Here is a 23,639-nt window from a genome sequence, read left to right as displayed (position 1 = left end):
ATTGTTTTGATGCAAGAGACCCCGAGCAACAGAAATGACATATTATGTGTTTGCACTGATATAAGACAAGAATGAAAAACACTGATGTCTCTTCTAAAGTCTCTTCTAGAGCCTTTTTTTAGCGGGAAAGGCTACAGCCTGCAGTCATTCCTGGGTCAGATGACTCTGCAGTAGTCACGGGCATTTATCGGCTTCAGCTTTCATCAGCAGTAATGGAAACATGACAACTGCTAATGTTTTGTCCCTTTTCCACAAAGTCAGTGAAGACTTGTCACCCTTACTTTTCTTGACTCAAGCGGTTATAAAACATTTTCTTTCATATAAATTCTTCACAATAAAAAGTCCCATGGCGTTTGTTATCTAAGAGCTTTTAGCATGAAGAAGCAATTTCATCAGCAGTCATGTAACACTCCTATACAGCTGAAAGTGAACACAAAACAGTAAAATAAAGCAGATCTGAATCTGAAAAATATTAGTGCCATTAGAGGAGAGTATAGGATATATTTCTTCCTTGTAGTCATCTAAAAATCATCTTTGAAAAATACACAACTGTCTGTCCTGTTTTCTTATTTAGAAATAATTACACGTCAACCGAGGATCTTTTTCTCTGTCTAAAGGAACTGTCAACCTTTTAGACTATTGTTAACCCTTTCCTGAAACCCCCCACAGCACACAAACACACCCTTTCTTCTGATCAGGTCACTCAGTTGTGTGCTCAGTCAACTGTGAAATAATTTCCTCTTTCCAGTGCGGCACTCCTGCTATGCCACAGGATTCCTATCTGTTTGTGTGCATGTGAGTTTTTGGTCCATGCGTGTGTTTATGTTTGTGTGTGTGAACATGCAGATGAAGCAGAAGAGGAGCCAGCACCTCAGTGGGTGGGACGATGGGGAGGCGGGGGCGTGTGGATTGTTTGCTTTACACAGACAAATACACCCTTTGTCGTTTTCCTGGCATGTGTTACGTCGCCTGCTGGAGACAGCGTCCATTTGGCGCAATTGGTGTTGGAGCCAAATGTGTTTCTGGCCTCTGTGGTAAAGTAATGCGGTAATAGTGTGTTAACCCTCTCAGTAACAGTGGCACTGTGGGATTATAGAGTGATTTTATGTGTGTGTGTGTGTTTGCGTGTGAGAGAGCGTGCAAGCTGTTAACCTCTTTCCCCCTGTCCATCTTTATCCCCTACCTCCTCACAGCAGGGAGTGTGCCACTTCATATAATGCATGGAGAATCCTCTCAAACACACACATGCACACACACCCTCCTGTCATCCATCATCAACTCTCTGATCCACCGCAGCTCTGCAGCTGCACCTGGCCTGAGCCCGTGGATTTTAGACTGGCAGAAAGAGGAATCAAGACAAAATGGACAGAGGGAAAGAGGAGGCAGGGAGGGATGTGTTTTTATGAACTGGTATAGTGTCTGAAGTTCCCTTAATGTCTTGTCACGGGGCTTGGCATGAAAAATGCTCACAAATTGTTCCCTCGGTTGAGTGATAAGGGGATGTCATTTTTATAACAAGTTCTGCTATAAGAATTTTATGTGCTGGGTTGGAAACAAAGCAAAAGTTTAGTCACATTATCTAAACCACTTTATCAGCAGGTAAAATCAGCACACCGGTGCAATCATTCATTGCAAAGGAAAATTGTTTGCATGCACAAGTAAATTCAGTTGGTCAAGGTTAACCGAGGAAATCAGTCAATAAACTCCAGATAAGTTTTGCTAATTTGGCATTTTGTTTAAAACCTGTGCCACCAATTCAGTATTGAACTCCTTTAATATTACTTCACTCATGATGGATAGTCCAAAACAAATGATAGGTCCTTTTTTTCATTCTACACATTCTTGTGAAAAGAAGTTTGTCTAGATGGTAAACTTGGATTTCTGAAACTCTGCATGTGATTTGCATGTCTGTTTCTACCAGAAAGCCGCTGTTCATGTCCTGTGTGAAACCCTAGCCTCTTGTTTCAGTTTAAGAAGAGGAGCGGGCTACAGCAGTCTGGTGGGCTCACTTCTTTCTAACTCCACACCTCCCAGGTTTCTTTCCTCTTCAATCTGTCGCAAGTGACAGCTCCCTCTGGAGCCACAGAGGGATTTATACAACTTACAACTTATACAAAAATACAAAAGTGTAATGAATATCATAATTTTCCTCCACCCAACAGATTAACAACATATGAGAAAACAAACAAGTAATTTTCTTGCCCCCTCTGACTTGGTTAATGAAACAGACTCTTTCTCAGATCTAAAATTAATTAAATTAGTTAGCACAGTAAGTGCCAAATGGAAATAATGGAAATAAGTGCAAAATTACAATAAACAGTAAATATCCTTAAAGGGATTGATAGATAATAATCTATCTCAGAATGACGGCACTTAGGACTGCTCACTAGTAATGCAATAATCAATTTCATTCAAACGCACACCAACTCTCTCCATTAGAGAGTTGGTGTTGATGGAGAATGAGTTATTGATCTAGTGGATTTGTCAAGTGGTCCTCTCAGACCAGCTGACCTCTGACACAGTGTGGAGAGGTGAGAAGGACAGAGGATGATTAAATAGATAAACATTTGCACTCTGGTCCTACAGGCCTTTCACAGGCTGATGAAGTGGTAAAAGAAGAGAGTCCACTCTGGCAAAATCAGCAGTGGATTAACAGGAGCAGAGTGTGGTGGATTTTGGATTCTGTTCTGAGGCGTTACACTTCAGCCGCCTCATCCACTCTGCCCACACTGCTAACCTTGCCATCCCTTTAATATTTCCAGAAATGACAAGGCTTCACCGTTCTGATCCAGTGCCCTTGTCCCGGGTCCGACTTCTCCCCCCCAACCCCTCTTCCTCCCTCCTTCCTTCCTTGAATTAGAGTGCGCACAGGCCCATATCCAATTTCTCTCCTTTAATTAGCCTTCTGCGCAGGGAGAGGGATCAAGGGAGAAGGTCTGAAAGGGTGCAGGGACGGATGAAAAAGAGAGATGTAATTTTTCCGAAGGATTGCACTAATTAGGTATAATTTCATACAAGGGTTGTATCCCTCATGTACCACACTGTTGTTACTTACTGAATTAATGCACATAAACTCATACTCCCTCTCCTGCTTGCTGTATTTTTACATCCTGCACATGTTCAATCAACTTAATGAATGTGTTTTGGCCTTTCAGGTAAAGAATTTGTGTGTGCATTTACTTTAGGCCATAATTGGCCCTTTGTTAAGCCCAGCCCTTCTTAATCACTGAAGTTTACAGCGATAACAGTGGCGGTGGCATTTACTTTTGAATCACTTGGTCTTCAGAAAATAAAACAAATGAAAGTAGCTTCTCATTTCTAACTTTGTCAGCTAAAATAATGACTCTAGCCAACAGATTTCAAAGGTGTGGCTAGCTCATGTAAGCTAAAGCTAATGTTTAAAATGCTTGAGTCAGCTCAGAAGTCTTTTTCATATCTACACTTCACATATTTTAAGATAAGAACCTTGTAAAAGGGTCTGAAATATCTAAAGTTATTTAACAGCTGCATAAATGATGTAATGTTAATTAGGCTAAAACTATATCCCAGCAAGTAATGGTTGCCAACCTACAACTGGACAGTTGCTGTTCAGAGGAGGGGCTCAGTGAAGGGTCAATCGTGTTTGTGTCCAAAAGCTGTGACTGGCTACTACTGCTGCACTGTGATTGGCTAATACTTGTTGCCTCAAGAAAGTGACTGCCAGAACCCCTTTCCTAAACACTGTGTTTTAACCATGAACCATGATCTTTTCCTAAACACAGCCTAGTAGTTTTTGTTCCTGCACCAACCAGAGTACTTTTTGTCCCTAAACCTAACCAAACTATGATGGATAATTAAAAAAAAATGAAAATAATAGCCAATATTCAAGTCACATGAGTCTAAAAAAAATGTCATTGAGTGGATTGTGCTGAGCCAATTGTGCATGTGCAAAGAGTCTCACAAATCTAGGGTTTCCTTCTAGACACAAATAACAATTGTGCTAGTGGAATCATAATGACTTAATTCACAATTTATGAATACTCTCCATTGCCCCCCCCCCATCATCATAACCATCTGTCCTGAGAAAAAGAGATGGCGCCAAACGTGATGAGGCCGTGTTCCACTAATATCCTTGCGTCCTCCGTCTCATCCTTGGCCAGATGTCTTTCAGCCAGCAGTTTCAAGGAGAGCAGTCAACCTTTCCCCCCGCTCGCCATCCTTCCCATCAGGCTCTGCTAAACAAACAGTCTAATTAAGTGTGGCCCCGTGTGATAGGGTAAGCTTGGAGCTCTTCACTCTTTGTTAATAGGTTGGCCTGCTCCTCCTACAAAGTGCTGGGGGTCAGTGGAGCCTGTGGCTCAGATTGCCCATTAAACCAAATGGCTAATGGCTCCAGCTACACCATAACAAGGCAGACACCCTTGCACACTCTGGAGCACAAGTCACGTTCAGCCACTGCGAAAGCAATTACATTGCCACTTGCAATCTAGTAGCATGATCTGTGTCTATAGTTTATGCATATACAAAAATCCCCAAGTGTGTGTTTGTGTGTGTGTGTGTGTAACTTTGAGACTTTGAAATTGAACATGTTTTAGACTCATTCCACCCATCGGTCATACCTCCCTCCAAAAATAGAAATCAATTTTGCTTTCTGTCTTCCCCTCTTATCAGCCCTTTTAGCTGTTCCCTTTCTCTCTGCTCCTCCTCCTGCTGCTCCAGCCTATATTTCACACTTTTTTAAAACACGTCCTACCTCCATACGGTTCACCTTCTGCTGCATACTGCTTTGTGCACATTGCTGTACTGTCTCTCTCTCCTCTCTTGCTGTGTCCCCTGATGTGAGTTGTAATAGTGTCCTGTGAATATACGGCTCTGACAGGGTCTATGGAGGCTGTCACAGCGCTGCTCAAATGGGCCCTCAATTTACCATGTCAATAGGCAGCCAAGTGTCAGCGTGTCAGTTCCACAGCTAAGGTGGGGAGAGAGAGTTGTTTAAATTCAGCTCAACTCTCTGTGACTCTCTTTAACCTCGGGAACTAACAGTCTCCCGACATTATTACTTTTTCTCACGCATTCGCCGCATTTGTTGTCTGTTTTTCAGGGTTATTCTTCATTCTCACGTCTATCTCTTCCACTCATTTTCCTGCAACATTCAGCTCTCTCAGCTCTCTGCTCTCTCTTGTCATTCCCCTATAGTATATCTCTCTGGAGTGACATTAGAAAAAAAACCCTCCCCAGTCCCACAATCCTTTGCATGTATGCTCATTAAAAATGTGAGTTTTTCACTTCACAAACTTTTCCCTTCTTCCCTCCCCAAACTCACTGAGCCCAAGGGAAGCTCTGGCTCAGCTATATATAACAGCCATATGGCACTATCGAGAAATGCCTCACGCCACGGTGAATATATGTTGCAGAGATTTATAACATGCTCAGGCGACATGGATGAATATGTGAGTAGTTTAATGTGACGTGCAGGTTTCTGTTTGCGTGTACATATAATCTGATTTTCTGCCTTTCAGCCACAAATAAGAACTGACTCTGATTTTCTTGATGTCACGGCCCAGAAAATGTCCTGGAGGCTGAACAGAAGAGATCCCTTTTAGCCTAAATGTAACCCACTACCTCATGTGCACCCTCCTGACAACCTATTAAATGATTCATTCCCAAAAAAGAGATTGGGGCTACGATGCCAGAGTCAGCTTCTTTATACAACGTCTACTGATCATATTTTACAGAAAGAATTTTTTCCCTTTTAATCTGTCTTGATTTAAAAAAGCTGACTCCTAAACCTAAATTTCTTTTTGATATAATTCTCCTCACACAATGTATATCCATTTCATGAGCTGCATGTTTACTTCCTGTCAGTGCTATAGAAACATCATTGCCTAAAAATTCATGATTTTTCATGAAGTTAGTTACTTGAGTTTTCACTGTTAGCTCGGTAAATATGTTTAATTGTGTTAACTGTTTTGTATGTAGTGTTTTTGATTAATATGATAATCAGCTCAGTGTTTCAAATTACCAGTAGCAACGTTTTCTAGCTAGCTTTTGATGTCATCTTCATTCAAAGTTGACAGAAACAAAATAAAACTCAGCAGAAACCTGTTGGCTTGTGTTTTCACTGTTACATTAATCACCAACTCTTTGTTTGGTTAATTAAAGCCTCAGTTCACTGCGTTACATGTGAAAATATTCTGGCTGTGCACCCTGTTTCTTCCCTTTGCCTCTCTGATGTCCAACCTGTCTCGCTCCTCGCCCTACTATTTTTATGTCTAACACGGTGACATGGCCAGCTGCCTAGCTATAGCTAGCAGTGTTATAACATTCCTAATAATAATCTAAGTCACTGAGGTGATTATCAGAATGCTCAAAAACACTACACAAAACAAATGTTAAATACTTTTAACAGTAAGCACAAACTATGAGAAGTGAAGTAACTAACTTAAGGATGAAAAATCACAAGTTTGTGGGCAAAGGTAATGTTACTGTAGTGACAGGATGAGAACAGACATTTAGCTCGTAAAACAGACATACGTCACACTATTTTGTGCAAGTGTCTTCCTTTTCACCCTGATTTTCTTTGGATTTGTAGAGGACCAGTGTGTAGGATTATAGCTGAAAAAATCACTGAATTGCCTATGTAGCTTATGTATATAAAGCGGCATCAATGTTAGCTAATATAAACTCTGATTACACTACATGCTTCTGAAGAAACATGATGGTGCAGCCTGGCAGTGGCACTGTGAAGGACGCAAGCACAGTGAAGTGAAGGACGCAAGCACAGTGATTCTTATTTTGACTAATGAAAACACACTTGTGGATATTATATTCAATTTCTGTGATATTCTGCCCATAAATTCCTGCAAAACGCACACATTGGTCTTTTAAACCTTTGCTTTGGTATTTTGCTACCTTTACATCAAATGGTGGGAAAACATAGTGTGACTCTGCACTCTTTGTGTACAATAATGCTCTTTTGAGTGTCTGCACCCTTTTGACCTGATTTTGCTGAAATCCACTGAGACATGTGGCTGTGATACCTTATCCGTAGATTAGGAGGGATTTGTCCTGTAAAAGTGGGAGATAGAGGCAGCGGGATGTGATTGCCTAAGTGCTGCTTTGGCCACGAAGGCTGTGGGACTAAGAGACAGAAAAAGCTTGTAGTGATCCATGTACAGCCATGTATATTTTGACTGTGCATGCACCGGGGGCTGTGCAAGACTTTTGCAGATCTTGACAGTCGCTTTAAGGAATAAACAGCCATCAGTTTGTCAGCGTCTCAATATATTGCCCTAAAAGCTAAGTTATTTCTCCTCATTCCACTTCATCTGGTTTTGTCTTGTCCTCCAGTCTTGTTAAGATGCTTTTATAGGACCTTGCCCCAGAAATAGTTGTTATATTGAGCTTGGAATGACAGACGTTAAAGTGGTAGCAAGACCGAACTATTGTCGCGGGAGGCAGCCGAGGTTACAGCGCTGTCAGTCAGAGTTAGTGGGGGCGGGCTCTAAGCTGTCATCCCAGCGTTTTGGTCTCGCCCTACATATCAGGTCACTGGTGCTCTGCAGGCTTTGGGTCTTGGCAGGAGCAAACACACACAAGCAGACACTTCTACACACATACATGCATGCAGTCGTGTCTGTGTAAGCACGCGCACGTTTTTGCTCTTGCGGGCTGAGTCACCAACTGTGGCGCCCAGAAAGATTTTCAGCTGGGAATAAAAACCGACACAAGTCACGTATTAAGTTTGCAAGAGTCTCTTTGTCGTCAATGGATAGAAGAAAAGCTTCTCAAAATGGATACCAGAGATAAGATAGATCATCTGAAACTTTTTAAACTGGTTTGGAGGCCTCTGTAATTGGTGACAGCATAGGAAGTGCAGTTAGTGATATCAGGAGGGATTGGACTTGAGTTTCACCTAATTTGGCTGAAAGTGAAATAATTAAGGGTTGGATAATAAAGCTCTTCTCCCTTGTCCTCTCTCATCTAAAGTGAAAATGGTCCACGATCAGCCCAGTGCATTAATATGAGTAGATGTAATGGCTCAGACATGGGTGTGTGTGACATAGAAAGCAAAAAAGCGAGTACACGGGGTTGCTCACGCATGTGCTATTAATGTCTCATTGTTAACATGATGTGTCTGTGGGATAATTGGAGTGTGTTTAAGTTTGTGTGGGTGTGTGTGTGCGGTTGTCTGTGATGTCTGAGTGGCTGGGTGATAATAAGGAAATGGTTCAGTGGAGTGGAAGAGAGAGCGGGGAATGAGAGCTGGTTTGGCGCTGCTATGCTGGAAAAGAACTGCTGAAATCACCGTGACACGCGCCATGAGAAGTGGCGGTGTCAGCATTAACAAGCAAGTGCGCACACAGGTTGACATGGATGCACACACACACACACTGAGGTTGATTAATTGGTGGGTCTGTAAAGACGAGCCCCGAGCAGCCTCTACTTCACTGTGCTGTCTATGAAACATCTGGCGTCATTAGAAAGTCAACATTAGGGGAGTTATCAATAGAGAGCTAATAGTGTTTGAAAACCTGACATTGATGGGGTGCTGTGATGTATTTGCCTCAGTAAATGGGTAAAGGAAGTAGTTTCTAAATCACCCAATTACACTGACTATTACTGTAGTGAGTGCTAAAGAGATTTACTATTGGAGCTGTTGGATGGTTCAGTTACACTAATAAGTCAGATTGTTAGTTGATCGGCTTCACAGAGACACAGAGAGAGATGGTTCTATTTAAAATACAATATGGATATTACCGGTGTTTCTGATGTGATTCGAATTCAATAATTAATTATTTTAATTATCGATTCGACAGTATTGATTTGACATTTTTTTCTAATGAATTAATTAAAGCTGGGGTAGGCAGTATGTTTTTGGCAAACATTCCTTAATTACCTTTAAGCATAATGTAATGTAATTGAAAACTAGACTTCTGCTCCATCTTGGCTCTGTTTTCAGGCTTTAGAAAATGTAGCTCATGACAGGAGACTTTGGCCAATCACTTTTAGTGAGTTAGTTGATTGCTAATTCCTAAAATTAAAGTACTGAAGACCTGGCAATGAGACCCAACAGTCAAGTATCTTCCTCCAAAATACGTTAACTTTTAAGCATTTTAAATTGGAAAAATGACAACCCCACATTTAAATGTTTTGGGGGTTTTCAACAGTTCATACCGCAAATACTATGTATGCAATTACAAAGATGCACCACTGTGAAAAGCGGGAATAGGGGATGCTGGCTCATGAACAGTATCTTGATATTTTTAGGGCTAGTCCGTGATTTAGAATATATGTTGTGATATACACATTTTCTCTAAAATAACATAATAATATAAAATATCATAATAGTCTGATCAAACGCCTAGATAGTTTGACAGTATTGTTGGGTTGACTATTGGTGTTATCACAAAATATTAACATGATGAGTTTTTTGATAAATTATCATCAGTAATGGCTAAGTAGGGAAAAAGACTAATAAAAGAACAGTTAGAACAGTCTGCTAGGTTTAAAAAACTACATCACTTTACTATAATGAAGCCAGGAAAAGACAACACATGCTATATCACAGTATAACAATAAAGATCTAAGATGTCATCTAATCGCATATCACCATATCAATAAAATATTGATAGATTATAGTGAAAAGAAACAAATACTCATATGTGGGAGACTAAAACCAGCTGTTGCTGATTAAATGTATTATATCATTAATATAAAAAACAAAGAACAGGGGAAAGAGCTAGTCTTTCTATGAAGGTCATGTTGATAATGCATGATAAAATTATTAAAATAAATGATAAATTATACTGCATTACAAAACAGTTATAGCATATTGTCAGTGGTTATAAAACATTATTCCATCTCTATTTGCCTTTATAACTGGCCAAAGTGATGGTAGTTATAATGTGCTGTGTAACCCACGGCCCAGATTCTTCTTTCAAACACTGACACTGATTTTATAGGACATCGTGTTTTGTTTGTCCACAAATGTTGTAATACTTCATAACCCTTGTTATAACTTTTTATGCATGATTGTTAACATTTTACATCATTAAACAAGAGTTTTATGAGACCTTAATGTCTTTTAATTTCTTATGACTGAGCTTTTAATACATTTTAGATCCGACCTTCACAGAAAGTGTTACTAAAATTCCCCCTATGGTACAAGCCCCTCTAAAGCTTACTAATTACCACATTATCATAAGCTAAGTTAATCACCTGCTGGCTCTAGAATCATATTTAGTGCACAGGGATAAGAGTGGTGTGAATTTTCTCTTCAGCGTGAAAGAAAGGGAATAAGGGTATATCCCAAAATGTTGAACTGTGCCTTTAAGAGAAAGGGAAGGTAAGAAAACCATGAAGAAATAAGTAGAGAGGTAGTTTAAGAATAAGAGAAGAGATGAAGACAGTGTGCAAGTGTTTAGAGTAAAGGATGAAGAGGGAAAGGGGAGTACAAAGGGTCCCTCGGGATCTCTCGGCCTGGACAAGAAGCTCCTGCTGGGACTTTCTGTGTATTGATGTGTGTATTTTGTCTGCATGTGTGCATAACGGGCTACAAAGAGCTTTGATTCGCCTCTCTGTTTCATCCAAAAACTGCCCGCTTTGTACCAGCTGCTGTCTGCTATGCTACCTGACAGGAGCGGCTTCAGGAAACCATGTGAGTGAGCAGGAACAAGTGTGTGCGCAGAGGAGGGGTAATTGGCATGTCCGTCTCACTGAAAGGCTCGGGCAAAGTGGCAGTGCAGGAGTGGAGCTGATAACATGGCAATTAAGCCGGGAGAGACAGACCCCCAATCAACACAGCATGCCGCAGAGACCTGCAGAGACAGGTAGGACTGCAGGGAGTGGAGACAGAGATGGGGAGAATGGGCGAGTGCCCCCAGGTGTGAGCTAATTTGTCTCACTGTTAGACTGAAAACAAGGCAGCTCCTGAAGGGCCTGAACCAAACATGACTGACTGTATTGTGCACACATACCATTCAGTCTTCACCCGAGGACACCTGCTGCTGCTGCTGCTTCAGATGCAACTGCTGAGAAAATCTTGATTTTGGGGATGTACCCCTTTCAAACTCACACTAAAACTGCACACTTGAGAAGAAAAGGTTTCCCTTAAATTTTCATTCAAGGAAGAAATTAGTTGCATAAAAATGCCTTAAGAGTTTCATCAGAATGTTGTTAGGGGAAACCCTTTAATCCTTAAAGCTGAGTTGCACCGACAAGGATTCATTATTAACCCATATTGAAGCATGTTTTTAGTTTACATTATGTTGCACCAAACTTTCAAACTAGATTAATTAAGATTAAATTTAAACCTCTCTTTAAAACTTTAAAAACTTTAAAACACTTTAGTTTTTGCCCTAAATCTAGATTAAATCTTGCACCAAAATAATAAATAAACTCCAGTATATGTTTTTATTTGTTTCACTCCAGTTGATCAGCCAGCAAGTTTTTCTCAAAGGAGGAGAAATGAAAGCTTCTCTGCTGAGTCATCATGAGTAGGCTAATGAGGCTGAATAACTTTTTCTAACTTTTTAGCTGGCTAGCAAACACCATTGAACAACTGAATAATGCTGGCTAGTAAAAGGCAAAAGACAAAATTAAACTTTTACAGAGAGGTTGAAATTGAATCTTTCTGTTTTAAACTAGTTTAAGTTTTTGTGCATCATACCATGATTTAATTGAATTTTTAAATGAATCCTTATTAGAACAACCCTGCCCACACATCTAAAGAGGCTTTATCCAATACTGCTAAGTGAACCACTTAGTTTTAGGGCCTTTTTGCTGAGGGGACAAACTCAAGTTCGAAACTTAAAGTGGTTTATGCAACCAGGCACGGGTGTACATCTTCTGGTGCTTGTTGAAATGAGGCATAGAGGAAAGAGAGCAGTTATTTCATGTCTCTGTTTGATAGTTTTTGCCAGTGGCAGTGCTGCAATACTCCACTCACCTGCCTCGGTGGTATTGCCTAAGCCTCTCTGTGTGGCCCCCTGCCACAACCTTTGCATCTTCTACCCACCTTTCTTCTTTCTTTCTCTTCTTCCGCTCCCCTCCAGAAAAGATTAGAGGCAAACTCCCGGATCACATCACTCAGGAGCACAACAAATTTAAAAACTTCAAAGCTCTGAGAAATATTTCAGTTGGCTGACAGAAGAACCACCACCACTATCTCCACCAGCACCACCAGCACCACCACCGCTGTTTCTAATCATTCATGCTGCATACGAATCTACAAACTAACTCCCTGTTTGCAATTTTCATTCTCTCCCTGTCTATCTCCGCTTCCAATTCATTGGCACATTTCCCTTCTCTCTCCCCTGCGTGCTTTTCACTCTCTCTCTGTTTACCTCTCAGCTTCTGTGGAGCATTAACTTTTATCTGTTTTTTTTTCCTCCACCAGCTCTCCGCCCATTCTATAAGCCTATTTCCTCCTCTTTTTCATCGCTCTTTATTTTCTTTTATCCCCTCATCCTGGTCTGTTTGTGTGGGTGCAAGGATGGCGTAGAGCAGATTATCAACTAACTCTCGCAACGGTCATTTATTCACTTCATTGTTTGCAAACCCCTCGGTGCTCAATAACCTTTGTGTTTGTTTGTGCAAGTGTGTGTCTCTGTGTGTGTGAGTGTACATTTTGTGCTATCGACTGGTTGTTATTTTTGCCACACTACATTGCTCAGACATTTCTTCTCTAATATGTCACAGAGGTCTATGAGCTCTGATACACATGCGCGAACAAACTGGGGTAGTCGTGTGATAGTCATGGTTTAAGGACACTCAATAAGCTATTGAGTGCTTGAACCACTACCACATCCCATTCTCACACCAGGCCACAGCGTGAGTGCACCACATCGATTTACAGACCACATGTAACAATCACAATGAACTCTAGTCCACTCTCATTACGGCAGTGTGAGTGTGAAGTTGTGCACAGACTCCACTCCATCCATTTGGGCGAGTTTAACCTCTGCAGATGGCGGCAATCCCCTTCAAGACAAACATACAGAGTTAAGGGATCTGATTTCTCTATGATCAGCAGACAGAGTGTGGTGGATCCCTGCCGGACAGCCTTGCAGGCTATCACTGAAGGTATTTGTGTTGCAATCTCAAGAAACTACTAGAGATGCACAACCCACTATTTCAGTTCTGATCTGACTCCACTATTTGAATTTGGTTATCTGCTGATACTGGTGTTGTTGTTTTTATGCAAAAGTTTACATGAGGCTGAAACTTAACTCTGAAACTTGTTGCACATCCATTCAGAGTTTTCAACATATGGAAAGCTTGTTTAGTTTGTGTAATGTAACTTGTGTAATGGCATTCTTAAACCATTGTGGAGCGCTGTAGGATTAACTCATAGCTGAAAGACGGCCCTAATTTGCATAATTTATCATGATGCACTGCAGACTTTAAGTTGCTGTTCTGTGTTCAAAAATTAGGTTTTGCAATGTATTTGTCAAGTATTTGTAATGTGTTTGTGATGTGTATGTTTAGAACATGGTTGTGTATGTTGATAATTGCCTTTTTTGTGCTGCTTTCTCGTTGTAATCATGAATGAGGTGAGGTGCTAATGCAGAGTAGATGTGAAAGGTGCTATTCAGCTCAAAATTCACACTGCTTCACATAGTATTTCCTTGTTGGGGATTTACATGGATCGGTCTGTTACCGGATGAGCGCCTTAAGTCAACATCATATGCTGATACCGATACTGGATCGGGTCAGTCTCATCTGTAGAAGCTATGATGTTTTGCTTGTGTAAATTGCTTCTTTTATTATAGTTTGTTTGTTTTAAATGGCAAAACCTGTTTGTCTGATTGCTTGAATCACTTTAGAGTTCATTAGCAGACCATCTGGCATACAGCTCTGGGTTCCAAATGATCAGCTTAAATTGCACTTGGAATCAAAAGATTAGATTTTGATATTTGAACTAATGCATTGTTTTACCTGCTAAATTACTTACTTCCTGCTGTTAATTCAGAGTGTGTCTTTATCAAGTCTGTGGTTCTAACTTAGGATGGAAACGGAGTGTTTCAGAGCTTTTAATATTTTGTACCCAAACATCCGTTAATCCACTCAGACAGATCATTTTGCCACTCAGGGGAACAGCTGTAAACAAACACTAAATATTTAAAAAGCCAATCTTGTCTAAGCAGAGAAGTTATATGCTTCTGTTCATTTCATTTCCCCCATCATCTTTTGTCTTTCCACTAGAATACAGAGGAGAATGGTCGGCATGACAGACCAACTGTGAAGACATTTTAGATCACAGCATGCACTGAAATTTGAAAGCTGTGGAATAATGTGTTATTTTTATGTGACAGCCGAAATGATGGTAATTCAACATACACAGAAGAACATAATGCCGCCATTCTCTCACTTTGAAACATCTGACATCTTGAATTGTGAATGTGCAAGTCAAAGAGTAAAAATTTTGGACAGATGTTGAGTTTGATTGGTTAACCTGCATTTGACCTTTTACAGAAATTAAATTATTCGACCAATCAGACCAGATACAATTTAGCCTAACCTTTATAACGCTTGCTTGTGTGCTTCCCAGTGCCATGCGAATTTAAAACTGTTTAAACATGCATAAAGTTATGCTCTGCCTGCCTGACCTTTTAATATAATTTTCCACATTTCTTGCTCCATCCCATCTGATGCCTCGATCCATTTGGAAGTCCTAAGCAGGCTAATTTGGATGGATTTCTCAAAGGTTTTCATGAGCTGTGAATGATAACAGCAGAATCGCTGTGTGTGAACAGATTGATCATCTGTTTACCTCACCAGTTAGGCTGGCTTGTCAAATAATAATTCAATATCTCATAAACAAGATCATGCAAATGTGCATGGATGGAATGTGCCCTTGAAGATCCCTGGTACTTAAGCCTCCATTAGAAAAACATCGCTGCTTTTGGTTTCTAGAGCCACTCTGATAATTATACTATGGATTCGTTATGCAAATGCTGCTAACTGGAGCACATCATCAGGGTCAGAGTAGGTGGATTACAACATACAAGTGCACTAATTTATAAATCACAGACCTTCCCAACATTGTAGAGGCAGTTTGGGTTTCAGTGCACGTGGAGAGTTTGTTGTTTTCTCAACCAGCTCCTTAATATATTATTAAGTTTGACATTTCACATGCATCAGTCAGGATTTAGCACCACTACACTTGAATCAAAATGCGAAGACAGTTGTGGGGTTGTTTGCTCATGTTGCCTTGGAGGTCACCGTCAAACAAATCTGATCAAACCACACCTACGCAGTCTTGACAAAGCATATTAGTTGAATTTTTCATTGTTATACTTCATATAAATCATGCCTGGCAATGTTTTTTTTTTTTTCCCTGAACCTTAACTTGGACTGTTGCTTATTTAGTCATGAATATTTCTTGAGTGAGTGAAATACTTGAACCTGCAGCTATTTTTAACATTCACTCTTATTTTAGCTCTATTTTTGGTCTCCTCCAACTCGTGAGAGAGATATCTGGCTCTTTAACTGCTAAGTGCTGTCTGTCTGTTGTTTGGTGTTGAGCAGATGGTGCTCAGTGGGTTTTAAGAAATCTTTGGTTGAAAACAGCTGTCTGTTGTGGTTAAAACTACGCTATGAGAGCAGTGACAACCAAAACAGTGAATTTGTGGACTGGGCAGATAAGCAATGGGGCAAAACTTCCTATAAACTGAAATAAAGCCAAAAGGAGATTGATGATTGATGATTCTTTGTAGGTTTATCACTGGTGATCCTTTGTATCACTATGGGTATGTTTACATGCACATTTTTATCCCAGTTTTGATGCTGGTGCCTTCAGGTGGAACTTGTGAGCTTGTAATTACGGCATGAGAAGTCATGTACATGATATGCCTGATGTATTGTTACCACATTGCTGGATTTAGCTTCTCCATTTCATTTAATTTCAACTAGTAACGGCCATTTCATTGTTAATAATTATATTTTTAATTTTACTGACCAAAAAGTCTGCAGATTGAGTTAGCAATCTGCGCACAAGATTGAGTTAGAGTATTTCAGCTATACAGGTTTCTGAAGACCGGATATGCACAACACATAACCACAAACACTAAAAACTGTAGATAACAGGATTCTAGTTCAGATGTAAATGCACTCAGCGATTTTACCAGTCCCTCAGTTTGATCAAGCCTGATCACACCTCACATCATATTACTGGACATCATCTCTTTCCCCCTTCTCTGTCCTCCTCCTACCTTCCCCTCTGACATTCTCTCTGAATTATCGATTGTCAGTGAGATTTAATCTGTCCTCCCCCTGTCATCATATGAGTTCTTGGCTGTGAAGAGGAGAAAACAACAGACAATCACGTGATCTCATCCACTCATCTTTTCACTCCCTCTTTCTCCTCCTTCATTTCCTGATGCAATTAATATTAATGCTCTGCTCTGATGCTTAATTCAATGTCTATCCTCTCCACTGTGACTTGTCATGTTGCCCGTTTTTCTGTCTCTCTGTTCCTTTACTTACCCCGGGCTTCATTTCTCCGTCCTCTTAAGAGGGCACGACCGTGGCAGACCCTTGTATCCCATCACGTCGTCCGTGTCGTTCTTCCTTTTCCTCCTCTTGTGTGAAACATGCAGTGAGCTCCTTTGAGCAGGAGTGGACATGACAGCCAGCAGCCTTGGGTGGAGAAGTTAGGTGCACTTTGTTTGTGTGCCTGCCTGACCGTGTGTATGTGTTTTATCTAAAGTGATCTGTAATTGTATGTTCTCTGACACAGTGATGGATAATCAATAGTTCTGTCTGTCTCAGTGGAAGTGCAGTGAGGGCAAGAGAGGAGAGTTAGAGAATAAAAGTCATCCCGTCCTCAATGCTGGACCTTTTTTTTCCACACCACTCACTAAACAGAGGAAGCCAAGGTCGGCCTGGCTTTTCTCAAAATATTATCAAAAAGCCTTTGTTGTTCTCAGGATTGAGAGGGTTACTTTAAAAATGTATTCCGATACAATTACCTGTTAAAATGTAGTCAGTAAAGTAATCCAAGTATCAAAATATTAAAGTAACGTAACTCTATTACTTTTTGTTACTTTTGGATTACCTCAGTACCAAATATGGTGAAATTGTTTGTCCAGCTATTTCCTCTCCTCTTAAATCAAGTATATCTCCGACCTAATACATGAAATAAATGAAAAAAGACTCTTAGGCAGCACAAAGGCCCTGAGAATGAATGGGCATCTGAGAGATTAGCTGTGGTTTCATTTGAGACCACAGAGGTGTTGTGAGACTTGTGAGGTGTTAAAATGTGCGCACACTCTTTATTTTAATGTGCATGTTAAAATTGTCACCTCGCTCCTGATCCCCATTTTTACTGAATGTATCAGTGATCTGATTATGTATTTTTTTCTGTGACTGTAATGGAATACGGTTAACTTTTTTGTATCCTAGTTGCATAACTCCTTTACACGTAATCCATCACTTCCCAAGCCTGCATTTCTCATACCAAACTGTTACCAAAATGCCTTTGTTGTGCTGCTTCCAGCGTGCAGTTGGAGCCCTACAGTTTATACGGTAGCAGAGTCATAACAGATGCCAACTCCACCTGTGTTCTGGGCAACACTTTGCATTGTGAGGCCTGCATTTATAAATCCATAATTCAGCCTCCATCCACATGGCTGCATATAGCGACTCACTGTAGCTTTACTCTGATCCACTGGCATAAATGAAAGCAGGCAGGGATTATACAGATGTGTGGATATGTGAGTCCTCATGCTGGCATTGTGAGTAACATTCACGTATGCATGAGCATGCCGGCATTCGTTAACACACACAATCATTCGCACAGATTTAGCTGGCAGTTCCCTCGTTTGTGTCCTGATGAGAGTTGGTGTGTTGTTATCTTCAATCAGACCGTCGTGGATGTCCATTGTTTATTCCCGTTTCCCCTATCTGCGTGCTCCTGTGATGCTGATAGTTTGTGAGAGGTAAACCTCAGCCCCAGCCTCTGCGACAGTGTCTCATGTCAGAGTGGGTAATAGACTGCAATGCATCATGGGAAAAGCCCCTGGGGTTCTGGGTTTTATATTTATTTTTAAAGCTTCAACCAGAATTCTTCTCTTTTACCCCCCCTGCTTTTTCAAAATGGAGTAATTTCATGGCTCATTCTAGGGGTTAAGACCGGGCCTGGTGGAGTGGAAGAGTTGTAAATAGCCCCTCACTTTAACCCCAGCATTATATAGAAGCAACAAATCTGGATCATTGCTAGATGTACTCGACATAGTGGAAGTTGGCAGCATTGGTCTGTTTGATGCTATATTTAGTACTTCAGGTTTAATGTGTTACACAGGCATGAAATCACTGCATGATGAAGTTTCACCCCTTTGCAGATTACAGAGGAATGAGGATGAGGGTGTTTTTTTTCTCTCTCTCTCCTCTTTCATATAAAACTTGGACTGTAAATAGAAATTTTATCTTTTGACTTGAATAAGAGGTGCTCGGCAGGGAGGGAGTTGATGCCAATATCATGCTGCTGAAATGCACCATGGCACCCTCTCTGTGACGCCTGAAATAAAGTGGATTAGCCAGACCACTTCCCTCATCCTTCATGCGAGAGGCAAACACACACACGCGTCCTGAAGTTGACGCCAAGGTTATGCAAAAATCAAACTTCTACAAAAAAGCCCACACAGCAAAATAGTCCACGTGGACTAATTTAGATGCTTGCTTTTGGAGTCAAATGAGTAATGTCCAGTGATGCCATGTTAATCTACTGTGGGATTTGGCTTGGAACGACCTTCCGGGCTGCCGTACCTAACCGCTTAATTACCTTTTCAAAAGGGAATACCTCTGAGATTTAGCAGCCACTCTGCACAGCAGATATGCTGCTCAGTCAAGAGGAGGTGATATGAGGTTACACTTCACTGGGCTGAGTCGTATTGACCTACCTACCCTCTGCGCACATACTAACACACACACAAACACCTGTCTGACACTTTGCCCTTGATTTTGGCACCTCTGCCACCAACAGTTCTCACTCTTTTCCCTCTACCTTATTTTCTCTCTTAGAAATAAATGTTCCAAAGTGGATCTCTCTGAAGGGCTGGGGTTCTACTCAGAAACATTTGCTTTTGAAGAATGCGTCTTTGAAGAAAGGGTTTGTCAGGGGTGGCTGAAGGCACGAGAACCTCACACTCAAATATTTAAATGTTTATCCATCTTTCAAATTGTATTTTTAAATGTATTTTTAATTTTTTTGCCTCATCTGTTGAATACAATATGTTTCTTTATAGAACCCTCAGAGGGTTATAGGTGAAAACCCTCCCGCCCTGGCTGGGTTCTAGATAAACCGATTGGAATATAAAAGTTCTTGATAGAACCCCCTAGATGTGTTGTAGGTGAAAGACCTAGATATCTAATTTTGGTTGAACCCCCTGGGTGGTTTTCAAATGAAACCCTACCTAGTCTGTCTAGTTTTTTGTAGAACCCCCTGGGTGCGTTCTAGATGTAAACCTTGGACTATAAAAGACTTCTTGGTAGAACACCCTGGATGGGTTTTTGACAGAACCCTTGAAATATAAAATGGCACTTAGTAGAACCCCTTGGGTGGGTTCTAGATGATAAACGTGGACTCTAAAAGGGTGCTTGTTAGAACCCTGTGGGTGGGTTCTAGATGAAAATCTTGGAATATAAAATATATTTTCCCCCCTAGATTGGGTTTTGATGAAACCCTAGGAAGACAAAGGGGTTCTCAATAGAACCCCCTGGGTGGATTCTAAATGAAACCCTTAGAAAGTGGAAAGGTTCTGTATAGAATTCCCAGAGAGGGTTCTGTGCTGAACCATTACACTATAGAAGGGTTTTCTGTAGAAACTCTAATCTGGGGTTCTGGATGGAACCTTTCACTGCTCTAAGTAGAACCCCCGAAAGGGTTCCAGGTGCAACCTGTATAAAGAGTTGTACCAAGAACCAAAAATGGTTCTCTTAAGAACTGCATGTGGTTCTAGTCAGCACCTTTATTTGAGACTGTATATGTGAGGCTGAGTTTACAGATTCTTGGGCTTTTAAAATCTCACTACATCATATCTTTTTATTTCCTTTTTGTCCACTGACTGTAACTCAGAAGACACATATCATGCTTTTTGCTTTTCATCCTGCCTCCCTCCATCATCCCTCCGCGTCTTCTCTCCCCTCTCTCGACTGGAGGTGATAAAAGTCACTGGCAAGGGCGGCGAGAGATAATACAACACCAGTTAGTGACAAATAGGACGGAGGAGATTTGGCAGTTGCCCAGGCTGATCAAATGCATGTTGAGACAGACAAGGAAAGGTGACAGATAACCCCTCCTGCTGAGTGGTAAGGATGGTAATCATTTCAGAATGCAAAAATGCATTCATAGACACTGAGCTTAAACGCAGCTAAATCCCCTTACTCTGTCTCTTTTAGAATATATAGCATTTTCTGAAAGCAGATGTATGTGTTTCAATGTCATTTCAAAAGACATGTCAATTTGAAGGTATGGATATTTAATCGCTTTTGGCCAGGAGGTTAAGCCGATCGAGTCCATTGAAGCTTGCCGAATGAGCGCTTTGTCTTCGTTTTATGGCTGCTGGAGGTTTCGTGGTCTGGTGATGTGGCAGAGCCTGGGCTTTCAGTGGAACCTGGGAGTCATGATGCTGCATTTCTTCATCCTCACACTGATGTGTATTAAGTACCAGTGAAGGTGCTAACTAGAACTGTAAAGGATTCTTTGGCTTGTCCCCATAGGAGAATCTTTTCACTTGGCTAGCACAAGGATGCTAGCAAAAACCCACCCATGAGATTCTACCAAAAACCTGTTCATATTCCAAGGGTTTTGTCTGGAACCCATTCAGGGGGTTCTACAGAAAATCTTTTTATATTGCAAGGGTTTTATCTAGAACCCTGGAAGGTTTATTATACTGAGAACCTTTTTATATTCCAAGGGTTTTCTCTAGAACACACTGAAGGGGTTGTACATAGAACCCCTATATACAGTCATCCAAGGCTTTTATCTAAAACCCACCCAGGGGGTTCCACTGAAAACACTTACATTGTGGTACAATGAAGCCTTTACAAACCCTTGACAAAAGAGTTCTTCAAGGATTTCAACAAGCCTTAAAGAACTCTTTCTTCCAAAAACGTTCTTTGGATGTAAAGAGTTCTCAGTGGAACCCTTACTCTTACAAATAAATGCTTGATAATCCCTTTCTTCAAAAAAAGGTTTCTTCAGTGGCATATGCTTCTGGGTAGAACCTCCGCCCTTCAGGAACAGCACTTTCGGAACCCTTATTCTCAGAGTGTAGGGTGGTGTCTGTCTAATAATTGGAAAGCTCTGTCTTTAACAGCTTGTGAAATTAAGTTGTTTCGTGCTCTATTAACGTGCCTCCTTGCTGAGCTCTTCTACCTCACTACAGTTTCATCAGTTTATTGTCAGTTTGCACAGATCTGGTGCTAATTTACGGCTCTGCTCTCACTCCCTCCGTCTTGTCCGTCTTGCTCTCGCTTTCGCGCTTTCTCTTGTCTCATTCCCTGTGAGATTGGCAGGTCTTTAGGGTTGCAAGGCGCTTAGCTTCCCACGTTCCTTCCTCCTGTCTCCTCCCCCTCAGTCTGACTGGCAGTAATTACATCAGGGCCGGGCTCAGTTTGTCCCGACGACCCCGAAGACCTGACAATGAGAAAGACAGAGAGAAACAAGAAAGATACTGCTGCATAAGAGGATACAGACGTAGCAACATATAGAAATGGGCAAAGCGGGAGTGCGGAGAAAGGAAGCGGATTGGAGAGAGGCAGAAAAGGTTACACATCAGTGATTCCTGACAGGTCTTTGTTGTTTATCATCTCCACCCTCTTTTCCATTCCGCCATCATGGCTGTGTGAACTCTGTATTCAGCACTGCTCACTTGAGCTGACTCCTGGTTTGAGAAAAAGTATTTCTTACCCCCCCCCCCCAACACCCCCACTTCTCTCAAACATAACCAGGTGTTTTTCCCACAAGCCAGTCTCAGTGGTCTGAAATACGAATGACTCAAAAAGGCTTGTTTTCCCTTGTTGGTGGAAGAAATGGTATCGTTTTACTTCTGTTTGTTTTTACTTCCATTTTTTTGACAGCATGTATCTAATATCACCACACCCCCTTTTGTTAGTTAGAAGTATGGGAAGATATATGCTTAGAAATAAAAGCAGCTACTGATTATACTCAGAACCACCTGTGAAAAGTTTCACCCAGAACAACCTATGAGAGGTTCTACAGAGAACCCTTCTATGGTGTTATGATGCTACCCAGAACACTCTGTTGGTTCTATCCAGAGCCTTTCCACATTCTAAGGGTGCTAACAAGAATCCACCCAGGGGGTTCTACCAAAAACTTTAAGGGTTTTGTCTAGAACATTGTCAGGGGGTTCTACTGAGGACCTTTAATATTCCAAGGGGTTTATATAGATCCCACCAAGGGGGTTCTAACCTTTTTATATTCCCAGTAGAAGAGTTCTACTATGAACCACTTTAGATAGAGGTTTTACCTTGAATACACTCAGGAGGTTCTACTAGGAACCATTTTATGTTCCAGGGATTTTATCTAGAACCTTGGTTCTAGGTTCTACTAAGAACCCCTTTGTATTCCAAGTGTTGTATCTAGAACACTCTCAGGGAGTTCTACTGGAAACTTTTTTATATTCCAAGGGTTTTCGCTAAAACCCACCCAGACGGTTCTACAGAGAACCCTGGTACAACCCGTAACAAAAGAGTTCTTCAAGCATTTCAACAATCCTTGAAGATCTCTTTCTTTCTGAAAAGGGTCCTTTGGATGAAAAGGGTTCTTAATGGAACCCTTAGTCTTACAAAGTACCCTTGATAAACCCTTTCTTCAAAAAAGGGTTCTTCAGAAACAAATGGTTCTGGATAGAACCTCAACCCTTCAGGAAGAACCTTTTTGAAACCTCTAATTCTAAGAGTGTACAGCAAGACTATCAGGCCAAAAATCATCTGAAGAAAGTGGCATAATGAAGAGACAAATGGATGAACACATTGGAAAAGACCTTATATAACTTAAGATACCACATTCAAATAATTCCAATCCCTCTTTTTTAAAATCTGGTCCCCAAGGATGAGGAGGAAGGAGGAGAAATTAAGAAGTCATTTGTCTGAGATTAAATCAGGCTTTTCTCAGAATGCCCTGACATTCTCCTGTTGTACAGATACTTTTTTTTCATATTTAAAAGTAATGAATGCAACATTTATGAGGTTTTGTGCCACTTTCTGCTTTATCATCAGTAATTCCGTCTCTGTCTCGATGACTGCGTTTACATGCACACACAAAACCAGGGATTTGAGGGAGAAATCCATTTAATGTTGGAAATTGACTTGAGAAAACACTTTCTGTGCACTGCAACCCTAGTGCATGTTAGTATGAGTAATATTTGTATATTAAGTATATTAATGGTGTATGCTGTAACTTAAGTTATGGTTATGGTTAAGTTATGGTTGGACATTCAAATAATCTTAGTTTACACATTTAGTGTGCACTAAATGTAATATTTTTTTCACTGCTTTACTTTGCCATCAGACAGCATTTTCCGACAGACATCCACCATTATGTAAGACAAATATTGCTGACCCTGTTCATAGTTCATTGCTTAGTTTCCATGCTGGTGGCCCACTCTGTTGCTCCTAACTGGAAGCATGCT

The 23,639-nt window shown here is 40.9% G+C and overlaps 1 protein-coding gene across 3 annotated transcripts in view; it reads left to right on the top strand.

The window, feature by feature from the left end:
* Positions 1 to 23,639, top strand: part of samd10b (sterile alpha motif domain containing 10b) — a 92,683-nt gene that overhangs the window by 25,971 nt on the left and 43,073 nt on the right. For 2 of the 3 annotated variants that reach the window (XM_084720933.1, XM_084720934.1), the window contains one exon: positions 10,620 to 10,811. The exons of the other annotated variant lie outside the window; for it this stretch is intronic. In XM_084720933.1, the coding sequence (XP_084577059.1) occupies positions 10,620 to 10,811 (192 nt within the window). The remainder of the gene's footprint in view (positions 1 to 10,619; positions 10,812 to 23,639) is intronic. 3 annotated transcript variants of the gene reach the window in all.

The sequence above is a fragment of the Lutjanus erythropterus genome, chromosome 6, assembly GCF_056507025.1.
Source record: "Lutjanus erythropterus isolate fLutEry1 chromosome 6, fLutEry1.hap2, whole genome shotgun sequence".
In the NCBI taxonomy this organism is placed as follows: domain Eukaryota; kingdom Metazoa; phylum Chordata; class Actinopteri; order Lutjaniformes; family Lutjanidae; genus Lutjanus; species Lutjanus erythropterus.
This window is presented reverse-complemented; position numbering and strand designations above follow the sequence as displayed.